General features: G+C 43.9%; 1 protein-coding gene across 1 annotated transcript; it reads left to right on the forward strand.

Annotated features, from left to right (window-relative positions):
- The first annotated feature begins 177 nt into the window (after positions 1-177).
- Positions 178-17,881, forward strand: atp1b2a (ATPase Na+/K+ transporting subunit beta 2a). Its single transcript, XM_073476774.1, has 8 exons — positions 178-409; positions 11,835-11,963; positions 12,237-12,341; positions 12,544-12,623; positions 12,708-12,833; positions 13,120-13,179; positions 14,851-14,946; positions 16,488-17,881. The coding sequence occupies exons 1-8, from the start codon at positions 304-306 to the stop codon at positions 16,650-16,652; spliced, it is 867 nt and encodes a 288-aa protein (XP_073332875.1). The 5' UTR covers positions 178-303; the 3' UTR covers positions 16,653-17,881.
- The last annotated feature ends 3,160 nt before the right edge of the window (positions 17,882-21,041 follow it).

The following is a 21,041-nucleotide window of genomic DNA, read 5'->3' on the forward strand; positions in this document are numbered from 1 at the left end:
CAGGGGGCGGGGCCTGTCCTGATGAAGCCGCTGTTATTGGTGGTGTGAGGGCAGCTTGTGTGACGTCAGACGGTGCTGGGGGGAGGAGGTTATACCGCAGTGACACCGACCTGTCTCTCTCTCTCTCTCTGTCTCTCTCTCTGTGTCTCTGCCTCGTCTCACCGATCAGCCGGATCGATACACGGGTCTGATCGGTTAAACGGATCATTACAGCAGCAGCAGCGGCGGGAGGCTCGTGCCGTCAGAACGGGAACATCGCGCGCAGTCTGAGCGACCTCCATCTTCATCCTCCTCATCATCATCATGTCCGGCACCAAGGAGGAGGACCGTAAAGCCTCGAGCGAGTGGCGGGAGTTCTTCTGGAACCCCCGAACTCACGAGCTCATGGGCCGAACCGCCACGAGCTGGGGTGAGTCCCGCCAAACCCCCCCCCTTCTCTCTCTCCTACAGTCTGTTAATGTCTCTCTCTCTCCTACAGTCTGTTAATGTCTCTCTCTCTCTCTCCTCCAGTCTGTTAATGTCTCTCTCTCTCTCTCTCTCTCTCCTACAGTCTGTTAATGTCTCTCTCTCTCTCTCTCTCTCTCCTACAGTCTGTTAATGTCTCTCTCTCTCTCTCCTCCAGTCTGTTAATGTCTCTCTCTCTCTCTCTCTCTCTCCTACAGTCTGTTAATGTCTCTCTCTCTCTCTCCTCCAGTCTGTTAATGTCTCTCTCTCTCTCTCTCTCTCTCCTACAGTCTGTTAATGTCTCTCTCTCTCTCTCCTCCAGTCTGTTAATGTCTCTCTCTCTCTCTCTCTCTCTCCTACAGTCTGTTAATGTCTCTCTCTCTCTCTCCTCCAGTCTGTTAATGTCTCTCTCTCTCTCTCTCTCTCTCCTACAGTCTGTTAATGTCTCTCTCTCTCTCTCCTCCAGTCTGTTAATGTCTCTCTCTCTCTCTCTCCTACAGTCTGTTAATGTCTCTCTCTCTCTCTCCTCCAGTCTGTTAATGTCTCTCTCTCTCTCTCTCCTACAGTCTGTTAATGTCTCTCTCTCTCTCTCCTCCAGTCTGTTAATGTCTCTCTCTCTCTCTCTCCTACAGTCTGTTAATGTCTCTCTCTCTCTCTCTCTCCTCCAGTCTGTTAATGTCTCTCTCTCTCTCTCTCTCTCTCCTACAGTCTGTTAATGTCTCTCTCTCTCTCTCCTCCAGTCTGTTAATGTCTCTCTCTCTCTCTCTCCTACAGTCTGTTAATGTCTCTCTCTCTCTCTCTCCTACAGTCTGTTAATGTCTCTCTCTCTCCTACAGTCTGTTAATGTCTCTCTCTCTCTCCTCCAGTCTGTTAATGTCTCTCTCTCTCTCCTACAGTCTGTTAATGTCTCTCTCTCTCTCTCCTACAGTCTGTTAATGTCTCTCTCTCTCTCTCCTACAGTCTGTTAATGTCTCTCTCTCTCTCTCTCTCTCCTACAGTCTGTTAATGTCTCTCTCTCTCTCTCCTCCAGTCTGTTAATGTCTCTCTCTCTCTCTCTCTCTCTCCTCCAGTCTGTTAATGTCTCTCTCTCTCTCTCTCCTACAGTCTGTTAATGTCTCTCTCTCTCTCTCTCCTACAGTCTGTTAATGTCTCTCTCTCTCCTACAGTCTGTTAATGTCTCTCTCTCTCTCCTACAGTCTGTTAATGTCTCTCTCTCTCTCTCCTACAGTCTGTTAATGTCTCTCTCTCTCTCTCCTACAGTCTGTTAATGTCAAATTCAAATGAGCTTTATTGGCATGAAAGTTTAAGCAATTTTGCCAAAGCAACAAAACACAATATACAATGTTGACACAGTAAATAATTACAGAATAAATAATAGATATATGATTAATAATAATAATAATGATAATAATAAAACAAATAAATTAATAAAGAAAAGAAAAGAAGAAGAAAAGAAAAGAAAAGAGAAAAAATAAATAAATAAAAATAAAAATAAAAAAGTAAAGTGTGTGTGTGTGTGTGCGTATCAGTGTGCAGGTAAGTGGAGGAGATCATGTCCGGTGTTTGCAGCTTCTCTTTTTCTGTGGCAGCTTCACATATTTTGCTGCATCTGCAGCAGTGGCACTTTTCTCTCCCAGTAGATGTTGTATTTTTTCTGTGTCTGGGAGTTTGTCGAAATTTGGGGTTGTGTATGTGATTTTGCTGTAGAGCTGGTTCTGATGTCTGTGTATGTGTCAGTGCAGCAGGAAGTGTCTGAGTGGACCGAGCCGACCCAGCCGCTCCTCTCTGGGCAGCCACGTCTGTCTGTGCCGGCCGCTCTCTGAGGCCCGGCTGTGGCTGCTGAGTCTGTACACAGTCAACGTTTCCCTCAGTGTCGGGTCGGTTACAGAGCTCAGATAATCTGCAGGGAGTATTGTCTGTTTAGGGCCAAACAGCATTGGAGTTTGCTTTGGGTTTTGGTTGTAGATGTCCAATAGTTGATGTAATTGTCTTTTTCTTTTGCTATAATTTGGTGGGGCCGGATTGTGTGAGGGCGGTCTTGGTGCCCGGTGCTGTTGGAGCTGAGCCTCTGGACCAGCTGGCTGAGGGGACTCCTGTCTTTGCTCTCCTCTTGGCATTGTAGGGCTTTGTATCTTTCTATTTGTATTTGGCATCTCTCTCTCTCTCTCTGGTGATAAACCGGAGATGAACTGGTGATAAACTGGAGATGAACTGGTGATAAACTGGAGATGAACTGGAGTTATTCTGGTGATAAACTGGAGATGAACTGGAGTTGTTCTGGTGATAAACTGGAGATGAACTGGTGATAAACTGGAGATGAAGTGGTGATAAACTGGAGATGTACTAGAGTTATTCTGGTGATAAACTGGAGATGAACTGGAGTTGTTCTGGTGATAAACTGGAGATGAACTGGTGATAAACTGGAGATGAAGTGGTGATAAACTGGAGATGAACTGGAGTTGTTCTGGTGATAAACTGGAGATGAACTGGTGATAAACTGGAGATGAAGTGGTGATAAACTGGAGATGAACTAGAGTTATTCTGGTGATAAACTGGAGATGAACTGGTGATAAACTGGAGTTATTCTGGTGATAAACGGGAGATGAACTGGTGATAAACTGGAGATGAACTGGAGTTATTCTGGTGATAAACTGGAGATGAAGTGGTGATAAACTGGAGATGAACTGGAGTTGAACTGGAGATGAACTGGAGTTATTCTGGTGATAAAGTGGAGATGAACTGGAGTTATTCTGGTGATAAACTGGAGATGAACTAGAGTTATTCTGGTGATAAACTGGAGATGAACTGGAGTTATTCTGGTGATAAACTGGAGATGAAGTGGTGATAAACTGGAGATGAACTGGTGATAAACTGGAGATGAACTGGTGATAAACTGGAGATGAACTGGTGATAAACTGGAGATGAACTGGTGATAAACTGGAGATAAACTGGAGATTAACTGGAGTTATTCTGGTGATAAACTGGAGATGAAGTGGTGATAAACTGGAGATGAACTGGAGTTGAACTGGAGTCTATTCTGTTAAGACAGCTGCAGTAACACACACCTGACCCTGACTCAGGGATTTGAGGCCTGCTCAGGCTTTACATAACTACACACTGATGAAGTCATATTTCCCATTATGCACCAGGACAGAGAAGGCTTGGACTTGATGGAGACCGAAGGACACAAACACACTCTTACACACTGATGCACACACACAATAAACTGATGAAAGGCAGACTAACATCAGGACCTGTTTCTGGAGAGCTCTACATGACCTCGGCTGTGGTTGTCCCAGTCAATCTGTTCACGTACGTCAGTTCCCTGATGGGACAACTGGTCACATGATTACACAAGGACATGAGTCTGAACCCTCCCTGTATGAACTGGGTTGAGGCCAGGGGGTGTGCCTTACCAAAGCATAAGGATGCCCCCCATCGTCCACTGACATGATATACGACCAGCGACATCATGGCCACCGCTCAGCTGGAGGCTGAAGAAGCGCCGTGAAGGATCAGATGAAGAACGCTGCGACAAGGGGCAGACCTGACGACCTGGAGGAGGCTGCAGTGAGGAGAGGAGGTTCAAATGATGGAAAAGACAACCAGAGGGAGGCTGGAGAAGTACAGCCATGTCTGCCTCCACCTCCACCTCCACCTCCTCCTCCACCACACATACAAGCTCCACCTGCAACAGTCAGTCCAGGTCTGTGAGCCATCAGAGGTCTCACTGTTAAAGGATCAGATGCCGTCATCACATGTCAATGGACAACTAAAGAAGAGTACCGTGTGTGTGTGTGTGTGTGTTAATCTGGATTAAGCAGACAGAGGAGGTTGATTGGACTGTAATCTATCCACACACAAACACACACATGTTGGTTTAGATGTACTTGTGAGGACTCTCAATGATAATATCTTAAAAGGAACAGTACAACATTTTAATAAATCAGATGCTTCTGTTTTTCCAGCATGTCTCGTGACGAGTGGCTGAACTGTCATCTGAACATTTTACATTCAGACATATAAAACATATCAGTAAAGACCACAGATCTCCTGCACATCACATTACATTCATCTGGCAGACAGTTTAGTCCAAAGTGACTGTGAGAAGCATTCAATTATGTCGGAGCTCGATATCATCCAGAACTACAGTAGAAGATGTGCAGTGACTCTACAGGACATGTGCAGTGACTCTACAGTAGAAGAGGAGCAGTGACTCTACAGTAGAAGATGTGCAGTGACTCTACAGTAGAAGATGTGCAGTGACTCTACAGTAGATGAGCAGTGACTCTACAGTAGAAGATGTGCAGTGACTCTACAGTAGATGAGCAGTGACTCTACAGTAGAAGATGTGCAGTGACTCTACAGTAGAAGATGTGCAGTGACTCTATAGTAGATGAGCAGTGACTCTACACAACATGTGCAGTGACTCTACACAACATGTGCAGTGACTCTACAGCTGAAAATGTGCAGTGACTTGTACAGTAGATGAGCAGTGACTCTACAGTAGATGAGCAGTGACTCTACAGTAGAAGATGTGCAGTGACTCTACAGTAGATGCGCAGTGACTCTACAGTAGAAGATGTGCAGTGACTCTACAGTAGATGAGCAGTGACTCTACAGTAGAAGATGTGCAGTGACTCTACAGTAGATGAGCAGTGACTCTACAGTAGAAGATGTGCAGTGACTCTACAGTAGATGAGCAGTGACTCTACAGTAGAAGATGTGCAGTGACTCTACAGTAGAAGATGTGCAGTGACTCTATAGTAGATGAGCAGTGACTCTACACAACATGTGCAGTGACTCTACACAACATGTGCAGTGACTCTACAGCTGAAAATGTGCAGTGACTTGTACAGTAGATGAGCAGTGACTCTACAGTAGATGAGCAGTGACTCTACAGTAGAAGATGTGCAGTGACTCTACAGTAGATGCGCAGTGACTCAACAGTAGAAGATGCGCAGTGACTCAACAGTAGACGAGCAGTGACTCTACAGTAGAAGATGAGCAGTGACTCTACAGTAGAAGATGTGCAGTGACTCAACAGTAGACGAGCAGTGACTCTACAGTAGAAGATGAGCAGTGACTCTACAGGACATGTGCAGTGACTCTACAGTAGATGAGCAGTGACTCTACAGTAGAAGATGTGCAGTGACTCTACAGTAGATGAGCAGTGACTCTACACAACATGTGCAGTGACTCTACAGTAGATGTGCAGTGACTCTACAGCTGAAAATGTGCAGTGACTTGTACAGTAGATGAGCAGTGACTCTACAGTAGATGTGCAGCAGTGACTACAGTAGAAGATGTGCTGTGACTCTACAGTAGATGAGCAGTGACTCTACACAACATGTGCAGTGACTCTACACAACATGTGCAGTGACTCTACAGCTGAAAATGTGCAGTGACTTGTACAGTAGATGAGCAGTGACTCTACAGTAGATGAGCAGTGACTCTACAGTAGAAGATGTGCAGTGACTCTACAGTAGATGCGCAGTGACTCTACAGTAGAAGATGTGCAGTGACTCTACAGTAGAAGATGTGCAGTGACTCTACAGTAGAAGATGCGCAGTGACTCAACAGTAGAAGATGCGCAGTGACTCAACAGTAGACGAGCAGTGACTCTACAGTAGAAGATGAGCAGTGACTCTACAGTAGAAAATGTGCAGTGACTTGTACAGTAGATGAGCAGTGACTCTACAGTAGATGAGCAGTGACTCTACAGTAGAAGATGTGCAGTGACTCTACAGTAGATGCGCAGTGACTCAACAGTAGAAGATGCGCAGTGACTCAACAGTAGACGAGCAGTGACTCTACAGTAGAAGATGAGCAGTGACTCTACAGTAGAAGATGTGCAGTGACTCTACAGTAGAAGATGTGCAGTGACTCAACAGTAGACGAGCAGTGACTCTACAGTAGAAGATGAGCAGTGACTCTACAGGACATGTGCAGTGACTCTACAGTAGATGAGCAGTGACTCTACAGTAGAAGATGTGCAGTGACTCTACAGTAGATGAGCAGTGACTCTACACAACATGTGCAGTGACTCTACAGTAGATGTGCAGTGACTCTACAGCTGAAAATGTGCAGTGACTTGTACAGTAGATGAGCAGTGACTCTACAGTAGATGTGCAGCAGTGACTACAGTAGAAGATGTGCTGTGACTCTACAGTAGATGAGCAGTGACTCTACACAACATGTGCAGTGACTCTACACAACATGTGCAGTGACTCTACAGCTGAAAATGTGCAGTGACTTGTACAGTAGATGAGCAGTGACTCTACAGTAGATGAGCAGTGACTCTACAGTAGAAGATGTGCAGTGACTCTACAGTAGATGCGCAGTGACTCTACAGTAGAAGATGTGCAGTGACTCTACAGTAGAAGATGTGCAGTGACTCTACAGTAGAAGATGCGCAGTGACTCAACAGTAGAAGATGCGCAGTGACTCAACAGTAGACGAGCAGTGACTCTACAGTAGAAGATGAGCAGTGACTCTACAGTAGAAGATGTGCAGTGACTCTACAGTAGAAGATGTGCAGTGACTCAACAGTAGACGAGCAGTGACTCTACAGTAGAAGATGAGCAGTGACTCTACAGTAGAAGATGTGCAGTGACTCAACAGTAGACGAGCAGTGACTCTACAGTAGAAGATGAGCAGTGACTCTACAGGACATGTGCAGTGACTCTACAGTAGATGAGCAGTGACTCTACAGTAGAAGATGTGCAGTGACTCTACAGTAGATGAGCAGTGACTCTACACAACATGTGCAGTGACTCTACAGTAGATGTGCAGTGACTCTACAGCTGAAAATGTGCAGTGACTTGTACAGTAGATGAGCAGTGACTCTACAGTAGATGTGCAGCAGTGACTACAGTAGAAGATGTGCTGTGACTCTACAGTAGATGAGCAGTGACTCTACAGTAGAAGATGTGCAGTGACTCTACAGTAGATGAGCAGTGACTCTACAGTAGAAGATGTGCAGTGACTCTACAGTAGATGAGCAGTGACTCTACAGTAGATGAGCAGTGACTCTACAGTAGAAGATGTGCAGTGACTCTGCAGTAGATGAGCAGTGACTCTACACGACATGTGCAGTTACTCTACAGTAGAAGATGTGCTGTGACTCTACAGTAGATGACCAGTGACTCTATAGTAGATCACCAGTGACTCCACAGCTGAAGATGTGATGTGACTCTACAGTAGAAGATGAGCAGTGACTCTACAGCTGAAGATGTGCAGTGACTCTACAGTAGATGTGCAGTGACTCTACAGTAGATGGGCAGTGACTCTACAGTAGATGTGCAGCAGTGACTCTACAGCTGAAGATGTGCTGTGACTCTACCGTAGATGTGCAGTGACTCTACAGTAGATGTGCAGCAGTGACTCTACAGCTGAAGATGAGCAGTGACTCTACAGCTGAAGATGTGCAGTGACTCTACAGTAGATGAGCAGTGACTCCACAGCTGAAGATGTGCTGTGACTCTACAGTAGAAGATGAGCAGTGACTCTACAGCTGAAGATGTGCAGTGACTCTACAGTAGAAGATGAGCAGTGACTCTACAGCTGAAGATGTGCAGTGACTCTACAGCTGAAGATGTGCAGTGACTCTACAGTAGATGAGCAGTGACTCTACAGTAGATGAGCAGTGACTCCACAGCTGAAGATGTGCAGTGACTCTACAGTAGAAGATGTGCAGTGACTCTACAGCTGAAGATGTGCAGTGACTCTACAGTAGATGTGCAGCAGTGACTCTACAGCTGAAGATGTGCTGTGACTCTACCGTAGATGTGCAGTGACTCTACAGTATATGTGCAGCAGTGACTCTACAGCTGAAGATGAGCAGTGACTCTACAGCTGAAGATGTGCAGTGACTCTACAGTAGATGAGCAGTGACTCTACAGTAGATGAGCAGTGACTCCACAGCTGAAGATGTGCTGTGACTCTACAGTAGAAGATGAGCAGTGACTCTACAGCTGAAGATGTGCAGTGACTCTACAGTAGATGAGCAGTGACTCTACAGCTGAAGATGTGCAGTGACTCTACAATAGATGAGCAGTGACTCCACAGCTGAAGATGTGCTGTGACTCTACAGTAGAAGATGAGCAGTGACTCTACAGCTGAAGATGTGCAGTGACTCTACAGCTGAAGATGTGCAGTGACTCTACAGTAGAAGATGTGGAGTGACTCTACAGTAGATGAGCAGTGACTCTACAGCTGAAGATGTGCAGTGACTCTACAGTAGATGAGCAGTGACTCCACAGCTGAAGATGTGCAGTGACTCTACAGTAGAAGATGTGCAGTGACTCTACAGTAAAAGATGTGCAGTGACTCCACAGCTGAAGATGTGCAGTGACTCTACAGTAGAAGATGAGCAGTGACTCTACAGCTGAAGATGTGCAGTGACTCTACAGTAGAAGATGAGCAGTGACTCTACAGCTGAAGATGTGCAATGACTCTACAGCTGAAGATGTGCAGTGACTCTACAGTAGATGAGCAGTGACTCTACAGTAGATGAGCAGTGACTCCACAGCTGAAGATGTGCAGTGACTCTACAGTAGAAGATGTGCAGTGACTCTACAGCTGAAGATGTGCAGTGACTCTACAGTAGATGTGCAGCAGTGACTCTACAGCTGAAGATGTGCTGTGACTCTACCGTAGATGTGCAGTGACTCTACAGTAGATGTGCAGCAGTGACTCTACAGCTGAAGATGAGCAGTGACTCTACAGCTGAAGATGTGCAGTGACTCTACAGTAGATGAGCAGTGACTCTACAGTAGATGAGCAGTGACTCCACAGCTGAAGATGTGCTGTGACTCTACAGTAGAAGATGAGCAGTGACTCTACAGCTGAAGATGTGCAGTGACTCTACAGTAGATGAGCAGTGACTCTACAGCTGAAGATGTGCTGACTCTACAGCTGAAGATGAGCAGTGACTCTACAGCTGAAGATGTGCAGTGACTCTACAGTAGATGAGCAGTGACTCCACAGCTGAAGATGTGCTGTGACTCTACAGTAGAAGATGAGCAGTGACTCTACAGCTGAAGATGTGCAGTGACTCTACAGTAGATGAGCAGTGACTCTACAGTAGATGAGCAGTGACTCCACAGCTGAAGATGTGCTGTGACTCTACAGTAGAAGATGAGCAGTGACTCTACAGCTGAAGATGTGCAGTGACTCTACAGCTGAAGATGTGCAGTGACTCTACAGTAGAAGATGTGGAGTGACTCTACAGTAGATGAGCAGTGACTCTACAGTAGATGAGCAGTGACTCCACAGCTGAAGATGTGCTGTGACTCTACAGTAGAAGATGAGCAGTGACTCTACAGCTGAAGATGTGCAGTGACTCTACAGTAGATGAGCAGTGACTCTACAGTAGATGAGCAGTGACTCCACAGCTGAAGATGTGCAGTGACTCTACAGTAGAAGATGTGCAGTGACTCCACAGCTGAAGATATGCAGTGACTCTACAGCTGAAGATGTGCAGTGACTCTACCGTAGATGTGCAGTGACTCTACAGTAGATGTGCAGCAGTGACTCTACAGCTGAAGATGAGCAGTGACTCTACAGCTGAAGATGTGCAGTGACTCTACAGTAGATGAGCAGTGACTCTACAGTAGATGAGCAGTGACTCCACAGCTGAAGATGTGCTGTGACTCTACAGTAGAAGATGAGCAGTGACTCTACAGCTGAAGATGTGCAGTGACTCTACAGTAGATGAGCAGTGACTCTACAGCTGAAGATGTGCTGACTCTACAGCTGAAGATGAGCAGTGACTCTACAGCTGAAGATGTGCAGTGACTCTACAGTAGATGAGCAGTGACTCCACAGCTGAAGATGTGCTGTGACTCTACAGTAGAAGATGAGCAGTGACTCTACAGCTGAAGATGTGCAGTGACTCTACAGTAGATGAGCAGTGACTCTACAGTAGATGAGCAGTGACTCCACAGCTGAAGATGTGCTGTGACTCTACAGTAGAAGATGAGCAGTGACTCTACAGCTGAAGATGTGCAGTGACTCTACAGCTGAAGATGTGCAGTGACTCTACAGTAGAAGATGTGGAGTGACTCTACAGTAGATGAGCAGTGACTCTACAGTAGATGAGCAGTGACTCCACAGCTGAAGATGTGCTGTGACTCTACAGTAGAAGATGAGCAGTGACTCTACAGCTGAAGATGTGCAGTGACTCTACAGTAGATGAGCAGTGACTCTACAGTAGATGAGCAGTGACTCCACAGCTGAAGATGTGCAGTGACTCTACAGTAGAAGATGTGCAGTGACTCCACAGCTGAAGATATGCAGTGACTCTACAGCTGAAGATGTGCAGTGACTCTACAGTAGATGAGCAGTGACTCTACAGCTGAAGATGTGCAGTGACTCTACAGTAGATGAGCAGTGACTCCACAGCTGAAGATGTGCAGTGACTCTACAGTAGAAGATGTGCAGTGACTCTACAGTAAAAGATGTGCAGTGACTCCACAGCTGAAGATGTGCAGTGACTCTACAGGACATGTGCAGTGCATGTTTGTTTATGTACCAACCCACCTGTCCTCTAGCTGTTAAACCAAAGCTACACCCTGGCTGTCAGCACAGCGTTCAGGCAAGATGAGGATCAGAAAGTGGTTCTCAGCACCGGTGTGATCCTGTTAGACGAACAGTTTAATCTGCAGCAGAGGACACGTTTGATGACATTAACTCTGCAGGACGAAACCTTTAACAGGTTCAACTTACAGACTCCATGTCAGATTTAAAGGCTGGAATCTGATAATCCTCTGAGGAGGTTCAAGTGGTCCTGAAGTCTTTTAGTTAGTTCAAGGGGACCTTAAGGACCTTCAGAGGTCATGAAAGAGGTGACAGTGGTTCTTGAGGTTCTGTAGAGCTCTGAAAGTCTCTCAAGATGTTCTAGAGGAAACTGATGGACTGTCAGTGGACCTTGAATATGTTCAAATAGTGCTTGAGGAGATGTAGCATGAAGCATCAGTGATATTGCTATGGTTACCTATAGTTAAATCTTTAGAACAGAGGTTAAACTGTAATAGCTGACAGCCAATCAGAGTCCAGGATTCTCTGTTGCCAGGTAAAAAAATATATTTATGATTTGTAAAACTGATCAATCAGTTTAAATTGACTGCTGTCAATGTGAGATAAAAATAACCAATAAGAAGATGAGACAGAGAGCTGATACACACTGAGAGATTACACCCTCCCCTCCCCCTACATTCAGACTGAATGTAGGTCATCTGCAGGGGGCGGGGCTAAACACAAGAGGATTATAAAGATGACATTCAGAGGAGAGAGAGGAGAGGAGAGGAGAGGAGAGGGAGTGGTGGGGGAGGAGAGGATGTAAGGTACTGTGCTGTATAAAAATGACTCCCTGTCTCCCCCATTAGGTCTGATCCTGCTCTTCTACCTGGTCTTCTACCTGTTCCTGGCCGGCATGTTTGTTCTTACCATGTACATCATGCTGCTGACGCTTGACGACTACAAACCCACCTGGCAGGACCGCCTGGCCACTCCAGGTACCAAAACAAGCACACCTGAGCAGAAAAACACCCCCCAACTCCACCCAACACACCCCAACTCCACCCAACATACCCTAACTCCACCCAACATACCCAAACTCCACCCAAAACACCCCAGCTCCACCCAAAACACACCCTAACTCTACCCAACACACCCCAACTCCACCCAACACACACCCAACATACCCAAACTCCACCCAAAACACACCAGCTCCATCCAACAAGGCTCAGCATGTAATTGGTTAATGAGCAGTTGTCTTCATGTTTCAGGAATGATGATTCGTCCGAAGGGCGATCAGCTGGAGATCAGTTTCTCTGTGTCAAACACTGAGAGCTGGGACGGCTTCGTCCAGAACCTCAACAACTTCCTCTCTCGTGAGACGCTGGTTAATTAATTTAAATATTTAATGATGTGATGTCATAGATTCTTTTATAAAATTCTGATTATTTCATTACATCAAATGAAATGACTTTATGGTTTGGTGATTCTGTTTTACACGACCATTTTAGTCTGTCTACCTGTCTAACTCTCCACCTGTCTGTCTGACTGTCACTCTGCCTGTCTGTCTGTCTGCAGCGTACAACGACAGCTATCAGGTTCAGACCAATGATAACTGCCCTCCAGATCAATACTTCATTCAGGAGGACAGTGGAGAGGTAAACCTGCCTGTCTGTCTCTCAGCCTGTCTGTGTCTCCACCTGCCTGTCTTACCCTCCACCTGCCTGTGTGTCTCTCTGCAGGTCAGGAACAACCCTAAGCGCTCCTGTCAGTTCAATCGGACGATGTTGGAGGAATGCTCTGGGATTTCAGATCGTTTCTATGGTTACAGCAGAGGTGAACCCTGCATCCTCATCAAACTGAACCGGGTATGTTGACCTCTGACCTCTGATCCAAACACACGTTTAAACCTGCAGACAAACAGGAGCTTATTGTGTCTGTAATGATTACTGGCACTGTGACAAACACACAGATACACACAGACTAACAGCATCACACAAATACTTCTCTTAAAATACCTCTTTTATGAATGGAGTTTGGTGTTGGAGCCACACAGACACACACAATAAGGCTAAGAACCATTGTATTCCTGTACTCTTCACCAGTCTTGATTTAACCGTCCTGATCTGACTGTCCACCTCTCTGTCTCTACAGGTGATTGGTATGTTGCCAGGGAAGGACGGTCAATCTCCTTATGTCACCTGTGGAGCCAAGGTCTGAATCTGTCTGTCTGACTGACTGTCTGTCTGCACACCTGTCTATCTCACTATCTGTTACACCATCTGTCTTCAGCTTATGTGTTGTCCCCATCTCTCCGTCCCTCCATCTTCAGAGGTACAAAGTGGACAAAGACGAGTGGGTAAGAAAAGTAGAAACATAGAGCCTCTGATGTCCCGACCGCGTTTGTGTTGCCCCGATAATCAAATTGATTATCTGCTGTGAGTCAATCCACAGCAGTGAAACGCTGTAGAGTTCAGTAAAGAAACAGTAGAGCGCAGTAAAGAAACAGTAGAGTGCAGTAAAGAAACAGTAGAGCTCAGTCAAGAAACAGTAGAGCTCAGCAAAGAAACAGTAGAGCTCAGTAAAGAAACACAGTAGAGTGCAGTAAAGAAACAGTAGAGCTCAGTAAAGAAACGCAGTAGAGTGCAGTAAAGAAACGCAGTAGAGTGCAGTAAAGAAACACAGTAGAGTGCAGTAAAGAAACAGTAGAGCTCAGTCAAGAAACAGTAGAGTGCAGTAAAGAAACAGTAGAGTGCAGTAAAGAAACAGTAGAGTGCAGTAAAGAAACAGTAGAGCTCAGTAAAGAAACAGTAGAGTGCAGTAAAGAAACAGTAGAGCTCAGTAAAGAAACAGTAGAGCTCAGTAAAGAAACGCAGTAGAGTGCAGTAAAGAAACAGTAGAGTTCAGTAAAGAAACACAGTAGAGTGCAGTAAAGAAACAGTAGAGCTCAGTAAAGAAACGCAGTAGAGTGCAGTAAAGAAACAGTAGAGCTCAGTAAAGAAACACAGTAGAGTGCAGTAAAGAAACAGTAGAGCTCAGTAAAGAAACGCAGTAGAGTGCAGTAAAGAAACACAGTAGAGTGCAGTAAAGAAACAGTAGAGCTCAGTCAAGAAACAGTAGAGTGCAGTAAAGAAACAGTAGAGCTCAGTAAAGAAACAGTAGAGTGCAGTAAAGAAACAGTAGAGCTCAGTAAAGAAACAGTAGAGCTCAGTAAAGAAACAGTAGAGTGCAGTAAAGAAACAGTAGAGCTCAGTAAAGAAACAGTAGAGCTCAGTAAAGAAACGCAGTAGAGTGCAGTAAAGAAACACAGAGTTCAGTAAAGAAACACAGTAGAGTGCAGTAAAGAAACACAGTAAAGTGCAGTAAAGAAACACAGAGTTCAGTAAAGAAACACAGTAGAGCTCAGTAAAGAAACAGTAGAGCTCAGTAAAGAAACAGTAGAGCTCAGTAAAGAAACAGTAGAGCTCAGTAAAGAAACAGTAGAGCTCAGTAAAGAAACGCAGTAGAGTGCAGTAAAGAAACACAGAGTTCAGTAAAGAAACACAGTAGAGTGCAGTAAAGAAACACAGTAGAGTGCAGTAAAGAAACACAGAGTTCAGTAAAGAAACACAGTAGAGCTCAGTAAAGAAACAGTAGAGCTCAGTAAAGAAACAGTAGAGCTCAGTAAAGAAACACAGTAGAGTGCAGTAAAGAAACAGTAGAGCTCAGTAAAGAAACACAGTAGAGTGCAGTAAAGAAACACAGTAGAGCTCAGTAAAGAAACAGTAGAGCTCAGTAAAGAAACAGTAGAGCTCAGTAAAGAAACAGTAGAGCTCAGTAAAGAAACAGAGTTTGGTTAACTGATCTGACTGATCTTTGTGTATGTGTCTGTCTATGTGTGTGCAGAGGGAGGACGGTGATAAGATTGGACGTCTGGCTTATTATCCTCCTAATGGAACCTTCAATCTCATGTACTACCCGTACTACGGCAAGAAAGCTCAGGTAACACAATCAGTACACTACACACTCTGAATACACAGTCACAGATCCATGTCTGTAGATCCAACAGATCCATGTCAGTAGATCCAACAGATCCATGTCAGTAGATCCAACAGATCCATGTCAGTAGATCCAACAGATCCATGTCAGTAAATCTAACAGATCGATGTCAGTAGATCTCTCAGTATGTTACTTCTACTCTTACCCTTTAGTAGATCCATATCTTAGATCCGTTAGTAGATCATGTCATGAATCAACATGTGTCACTGTTAGAGGATCCAGTAGATCTGTGGTGATGGATACATGACAGTATTTCCATATTACTCTGTGGTGTATTCATGGATTAAAGAAAAAAAATCTTTTGACTGAAATGTTTTTTCGAGCTGCAGCCAAGTCATATTCCCAATTTGTAATTTGTGAAACATGTTACAGGGCATTTTAGTTGATACGTGCTAAAAAAATAAGATAAGATTTACAGCCTCACCCCACACCATGTTCTCTAATGCAGACATCAAGTTTAAATATTTGACCAACAGTGTTTTACAGGAGGATGATCTGAACAGCTGTTCTATTCACACTTAAAATGTTTTTTGTCTTTTCAATGTAATTTTCAATCTATGAAATCAATCTGTGCCTTTTTTTTTGCCAAGCTTCTCTCAAGTTTTACTCTTTCAAATAATCAACCATCTACAGAACTTTTCAGTACGCTATTTTTCTACTTCCTCTTCTCATCATCATTACCATTAAGTATTATTATTAATAATATTGTTTAAAGTGAGCCTCTTATCGTTTAACAGAAAAATACATCATACAAACAGCAACTTTTGCAGCCTTGTCAGTCTGATGGCGAGTTATCACCTTTCTGTCATCACTAACACACTGTTAATAATCAAAGAAGCTCTGAGGCTTTGCTCTATATGTTATAATTCAAGATTTCAGCATTGAGCTACAATCAGGCAACATTCATGATTCTGTACAGTCAAACTAACCAAAAACTTCTTATTGATCATTATAAAGTTTCAGGGCGTTCCTGTAACCATGGTAACTCACGGTGCCAGAGGGGAGGGAGAGACGCTGAATGAAGCTGTTTACACAGATACACTGCAGACAAAGTCCAGACTACAGTTGTTATTTCACACATGTAGCACACAACAGGAGACTCTCCGTGTCAGACGGGTTCTCACGTGCTGACTAAACTCAGCTGATAACGTAGCAGCGCGACGAGTCCTTGCTAGCTAAGCAGCTAAACTTTAGCGCCGCTCCGTGTTGAGATCCCGCCCTGTGTGGGTCACTACACTGTCATAAGTCAGGCGCGCACACGCTGTTAACGACACCATTGGCTGTAGAGTGTGACAATCTGTCCATAAAAATCAGCCAACAGCTCTCTGATCTGCTTTGATCTCACAAGTCGCCTCTGTTAAGTTTGAATGACGGAAATCCGTCGTAGCGACGGAGAACTTTAATCCATGTGTATTTCAGTGTCTCTCATACTGGTACTTTAGTGATGTCGTGTTACTCAGTGTGTGATGTGTTTAATGTCTCAGGTGAACTACACTCAGCCGCTGGTGGCCGTGAAGTTCCTGAACGCCTCTCTGAACACAGACATCAACGTGGAGTGTAAAATCAACTCCAACACTCTGGCCGACGGCAGCGAAAGAGACAAGTTCGCTGGACGGGTTTCCTTCAAACTACGAATCAACGACAAATAGACACACACACACACATTTCCACACACATGTTGAAGCTGCACTAATCCAGATGTTTTAATGAAATGATTCAGTCTGTCCTCTCCTCCTTAAGCCTCAGACACACCACCTGTGTTTCCATATCTACGTAGAATGGTTTCTCTTCCTGCTTCATGATGCGTTCACTGACCGCCGGAGTCTTTGTCGCCTTGAGTTACAGTCTGATTGTCCCAGTAGTCGTATAAATACATATTTTGTTCAGTATTTCTCTGATGTGATCCTCAGTGCAGCTTTAACTCAAACACACTGACCCTGAAACGGACCAATCAGCATGCACACATGCTCTGATGTCACTGCCACTGACTGAAAAACAACAGATGACAGGAGGATCTTCACCTCCATCATCATATCAATCTGCATGAAACAAAGAGATAATTATTGACGGCACAGCTGATGTGTTTACTGATCAACAGTGTGTTTATTCATGTGTTTATTTATGTAATACTCGTTTATTTATTTATTTGGCTTATTGATGATTCCTCCTTGTGTTTGTGTGACATTAATATCATGACAGATCCAGCAGACAGTTTACCCTCTGGCTGGTTTCTGTAAACGTAACATCAGCTAACACTGGCTTTGATTGGCTGTTTTAAAGGTTCCTGGAGAACCTGGAATAATCCGGGATTATCAGTTAGTTCAGCAACTAAATGAATCTCCACAACAGAAACCAGTTCGGTAACAGTTTTACCTCGTGAGCTCAGAAAGACAACTTAATAGTGACAGAGATGCCACAGAAGTGTTCAGGAACTAGATCCCACACCACAGTAGAAACTAATCCAGAACGTGGTGACCAAACCTGTCGAGCACAAAAGACTAAAAACAAGTTCATAAAACATTTACAAACCAAATCAGAAACAACTTGGATACAAAACACGTTACAAGAAATCAGTTCCTGAGTGAGACAGCTAGAAACACATACGTAACCAGAACAGGAACCAGTTCAGGAACCAGTTATCAAAGACAGCCTCACCGCAAGGTCTACTTCAGGAGCTTTCATTCACATCAGTAACCAGGCCACAGACCAGTTCAGAAACCAGTTCATATATCAGATCTTAAACCAGTTCAGATATCAGACCTTAAACCAGTTCAGATATCAGACCTTAAACCAGTTCAGATATTAGACCTTAAACCAGTTCAGATATCAGGTCTTAAACTGGTTCAGAAACCAGTTCAGATATCAGATCTTAAGCTGGTTCAGAAACCAGTTCAGATATCAGATCTTAAGCCGGTTCTGAAACCAGTTCAGATATCAGATCTTAAGCTGGTTCTGAATCCAGTTTAGATAGTAGAACTTAAGCCGGTTCAGAAACCAGTTCAGATATCAGATCTTAAGCCAGTTCTGAAACCAGTTCAGATATCAGATCTTAAGCTGGTTCTGAATCCAGTTCAGATAGTAGAACTTAAGCCAGTTCAGAAACCAGTTCAGATATCAGATCTTAAGCCGGTTCAGAAACCAGTTCAGATATCAGATCTTAAGCCAGTTCTGAAACCAGTTCAGATATCAGATCTTAAGCCGGTTCAGATATCAGACCTTAAGCCGGTTCAGATATCAGATCTTAAGCCGGTTCTGAATCCAGTTCAGATAGTAGAACTTAAGCCAGTTCAGAAACCAGTTCAGATATCAGATCTTAAGCCGGTTCAGAAACCAGTTCAGATATCAGATCTTAAGCCAGTTCTGAAACCAGTTCAGATATCAGATCTTAAGCTGGTTCTGAATCCAGTTCAGATAGTAGAACTTAAGCCGGTTCAGAAACCAGTTCAGATATCAGATCTAAAGCCTGTTCAGAAACCAGTTCAGATATCAGATCTAAAGCCAGTTCTGAAACCAGTTCAGATATCAGATCTTAAGCCGGTTCAGATATCAGACCTTAAGCCGGTTCAGATATCAGACCTTAAGCCGGTTCAGAAACCAGTTCAGATATCAGATCTTAAGCCGGTTCTGAAACCAGTTCAGATATCAGATCTTAAGCCGGTTCAGAAACCAGTTTAGATATCAGATCTAAAGCCAGTTCTGAAACCAGTTCAGATATCAGATCTTAAGCTGGTTCTGAATCCAGTTCAGATAGTAGAACTTAAGCCGGTTCAGAAACCAGTTCAGATATCAGATCTTAAGCCGGTTCTGAAACCAGTTCAGATATCAGATCTTAAGCCGGTTCAGAAACCAGTTTAGATATCAGATCTAAAGCCAGTTCTGAAACCAGTTCAGATATCAGATCTTAAGCCGGTTCAGAAACCAGTTCAGATATCAGATCTAAAGCCAGTTCTGAAACCAGTTCAGATATCAGATCTTAAGCCGGTTCAGAAACCAGTTCAGATATCAGATCTTAAGCCGGTTCAGAAACCAGTTCAGATATCAGGTCTTAAGCCAGTTCTGAAACCAGTTCAGATATCAGATCTTAAGCCGGTTCTGAAACCAGTTCACATATCAGATCTTAAGCTGGTTCTGAATCCAGTTCAGATAGTAGAACTTAAGCCGGTTCAGAAACCAGTTCAGATATCAGATCTAAAGCCGGTTCAGAAACCAGTTCAGATATCAGGTCTTAAGCCGGTTCAGAAACCAGTTCAGATATCAGGTCTTAAGCCAGTTCTGAAACCAGTTCAGATATCAGATCTTAAGCCGGTTCTGAAACCAGTTCACATATCAGATCTTAAGCTGGTTCTGAATCCAGTTCAGATAGTAGAACTTAAGCCGGTTCAGAAACCAGTTCAGACATCAGATCTAAAGCCGGTTCAGAAACCAGTTCAGATATCAGATCTAAAGCCGGCTCAGAAACCAGAACAGATACCATATCATTAATAGTTCAGCAACCGGTAGGGTTAGGGTTATCCAGTTCAGAATTCAGGCCCGAAAACAGTTTGACAATGTGAACACGAACCAGTTTGCAAACCACCACCAGTTGAGACAGGTGATCACAAACCAGTTCAGGAACCAGTCTATCTCATTGGCCATGTTAAACCTCAGTCTCTATGTTTGGTGCCGTGAAAGCTGCTGGATCCACAGCCAATCAGATGCTAGCTGTAGTGACCATGGCAACAGATGTGCTGTTGGATGTCATATGTTTGGTCTGTGTTTGTCTTTGTTGCTGCAGCAGAACGACTCGTTAGTTAATTAGAGGATTGATTCATTAGTGAATGACATGATGAGTTAGTTCATTTAGTAACAAGTTAGGAGGTCGTTAGTCATTACATGTTGTTTTTGTTTACTGTTCATTTGTTGACGTGTTTCTTTTTGTTTACTATCTTCATCATGTGGCCATGACAACCAGGTCACGACACACACACACACTCTGTGTCCTCACCTGTCAATCACACTATCGTGCCACATGGAAAGGCCCCTCCCCACCGCTACTGCTCTCCACCAATCGTCTTCCTTTAAAGAGTGACCAGCCAATGAGATGCTCCCTCTGTATGATGTCATATGATACCTGTTTGTGATTCGTTGATTTCTCCTGCCTGAATTGTCCTTGTGTTGAACAGACGATTAAAAACAAAGAAAAAAGTTATTAAAACTACAAAAAACAACCCGTCTCTGTGGTGAATGGAAAAACTGCAATACTTTAAATACTACAAACTGTAATACTTCATGAATACTACAAACTCTAACTGTAACATCTGTAATTGTACTACCTGGAACTGCTAATGGCACCCATAGTATTTGATTATATTTGATGGTATTTACAGTACCTACAGTCTGATGGTATTTACAGTACCTGCAGTTTGATGGTATTTACAATACCTACAGTCTGATGGTATTTACAGCACCTGCAGTTTGATGGTATTGGATGGTATTTACAGTACCTACAGTCTGATGGTATTTACAGTACCTACAGTTTGATGGTATTGGATGGTATTTACAATACCTACAGTCTGATGGTATTTACAGTACCTACAGTTTGATGGTATTTACAGTACCTGCAGTCTGATGGTATTGGGTGGTATTTACAGTATCTACAGTCTGATGGTATTTACAGTACCTGCAGTTTGATGGTATTGGATGGTATTTACAATACCTACAGTCTGATGGTATTGGATGATATTTACAGTACCTACAGTCTGATGGTATTGGATGGTATTTACAATACCTACAGTCTGATGGTATTTACAGTACCTGCAGTTTGATGGTATTGGATGGTATTTACAATACCTACAGTCTGATGGTATTTACAGTACCTGCAGTCTGATGGTATTGGGTGGTATTTACAGTACCTACAGTCTGATGGTATTTACAGTACCTACAGTTTGATGGTATTTACAGTACCTACAGTCTGATGGTATTTACAGTACCTGCAGTCTGATGGTATTGGGTGGTATTTACAGTACCTACAGTCTGATGGTATTTACATTACCTACAGT

Source organism: Pagrus major, chromosome 11 (assembly GCF_040436345.1).
Source record: "Pagrus major chromosome 11, Pma_NU_1.0".
Taxonomy (NCBI): Eukaryota; Metazoa; Chordata; class Actinopteri; order Spariformes; family Sparidae; genus Pagrus; species Pagrus major.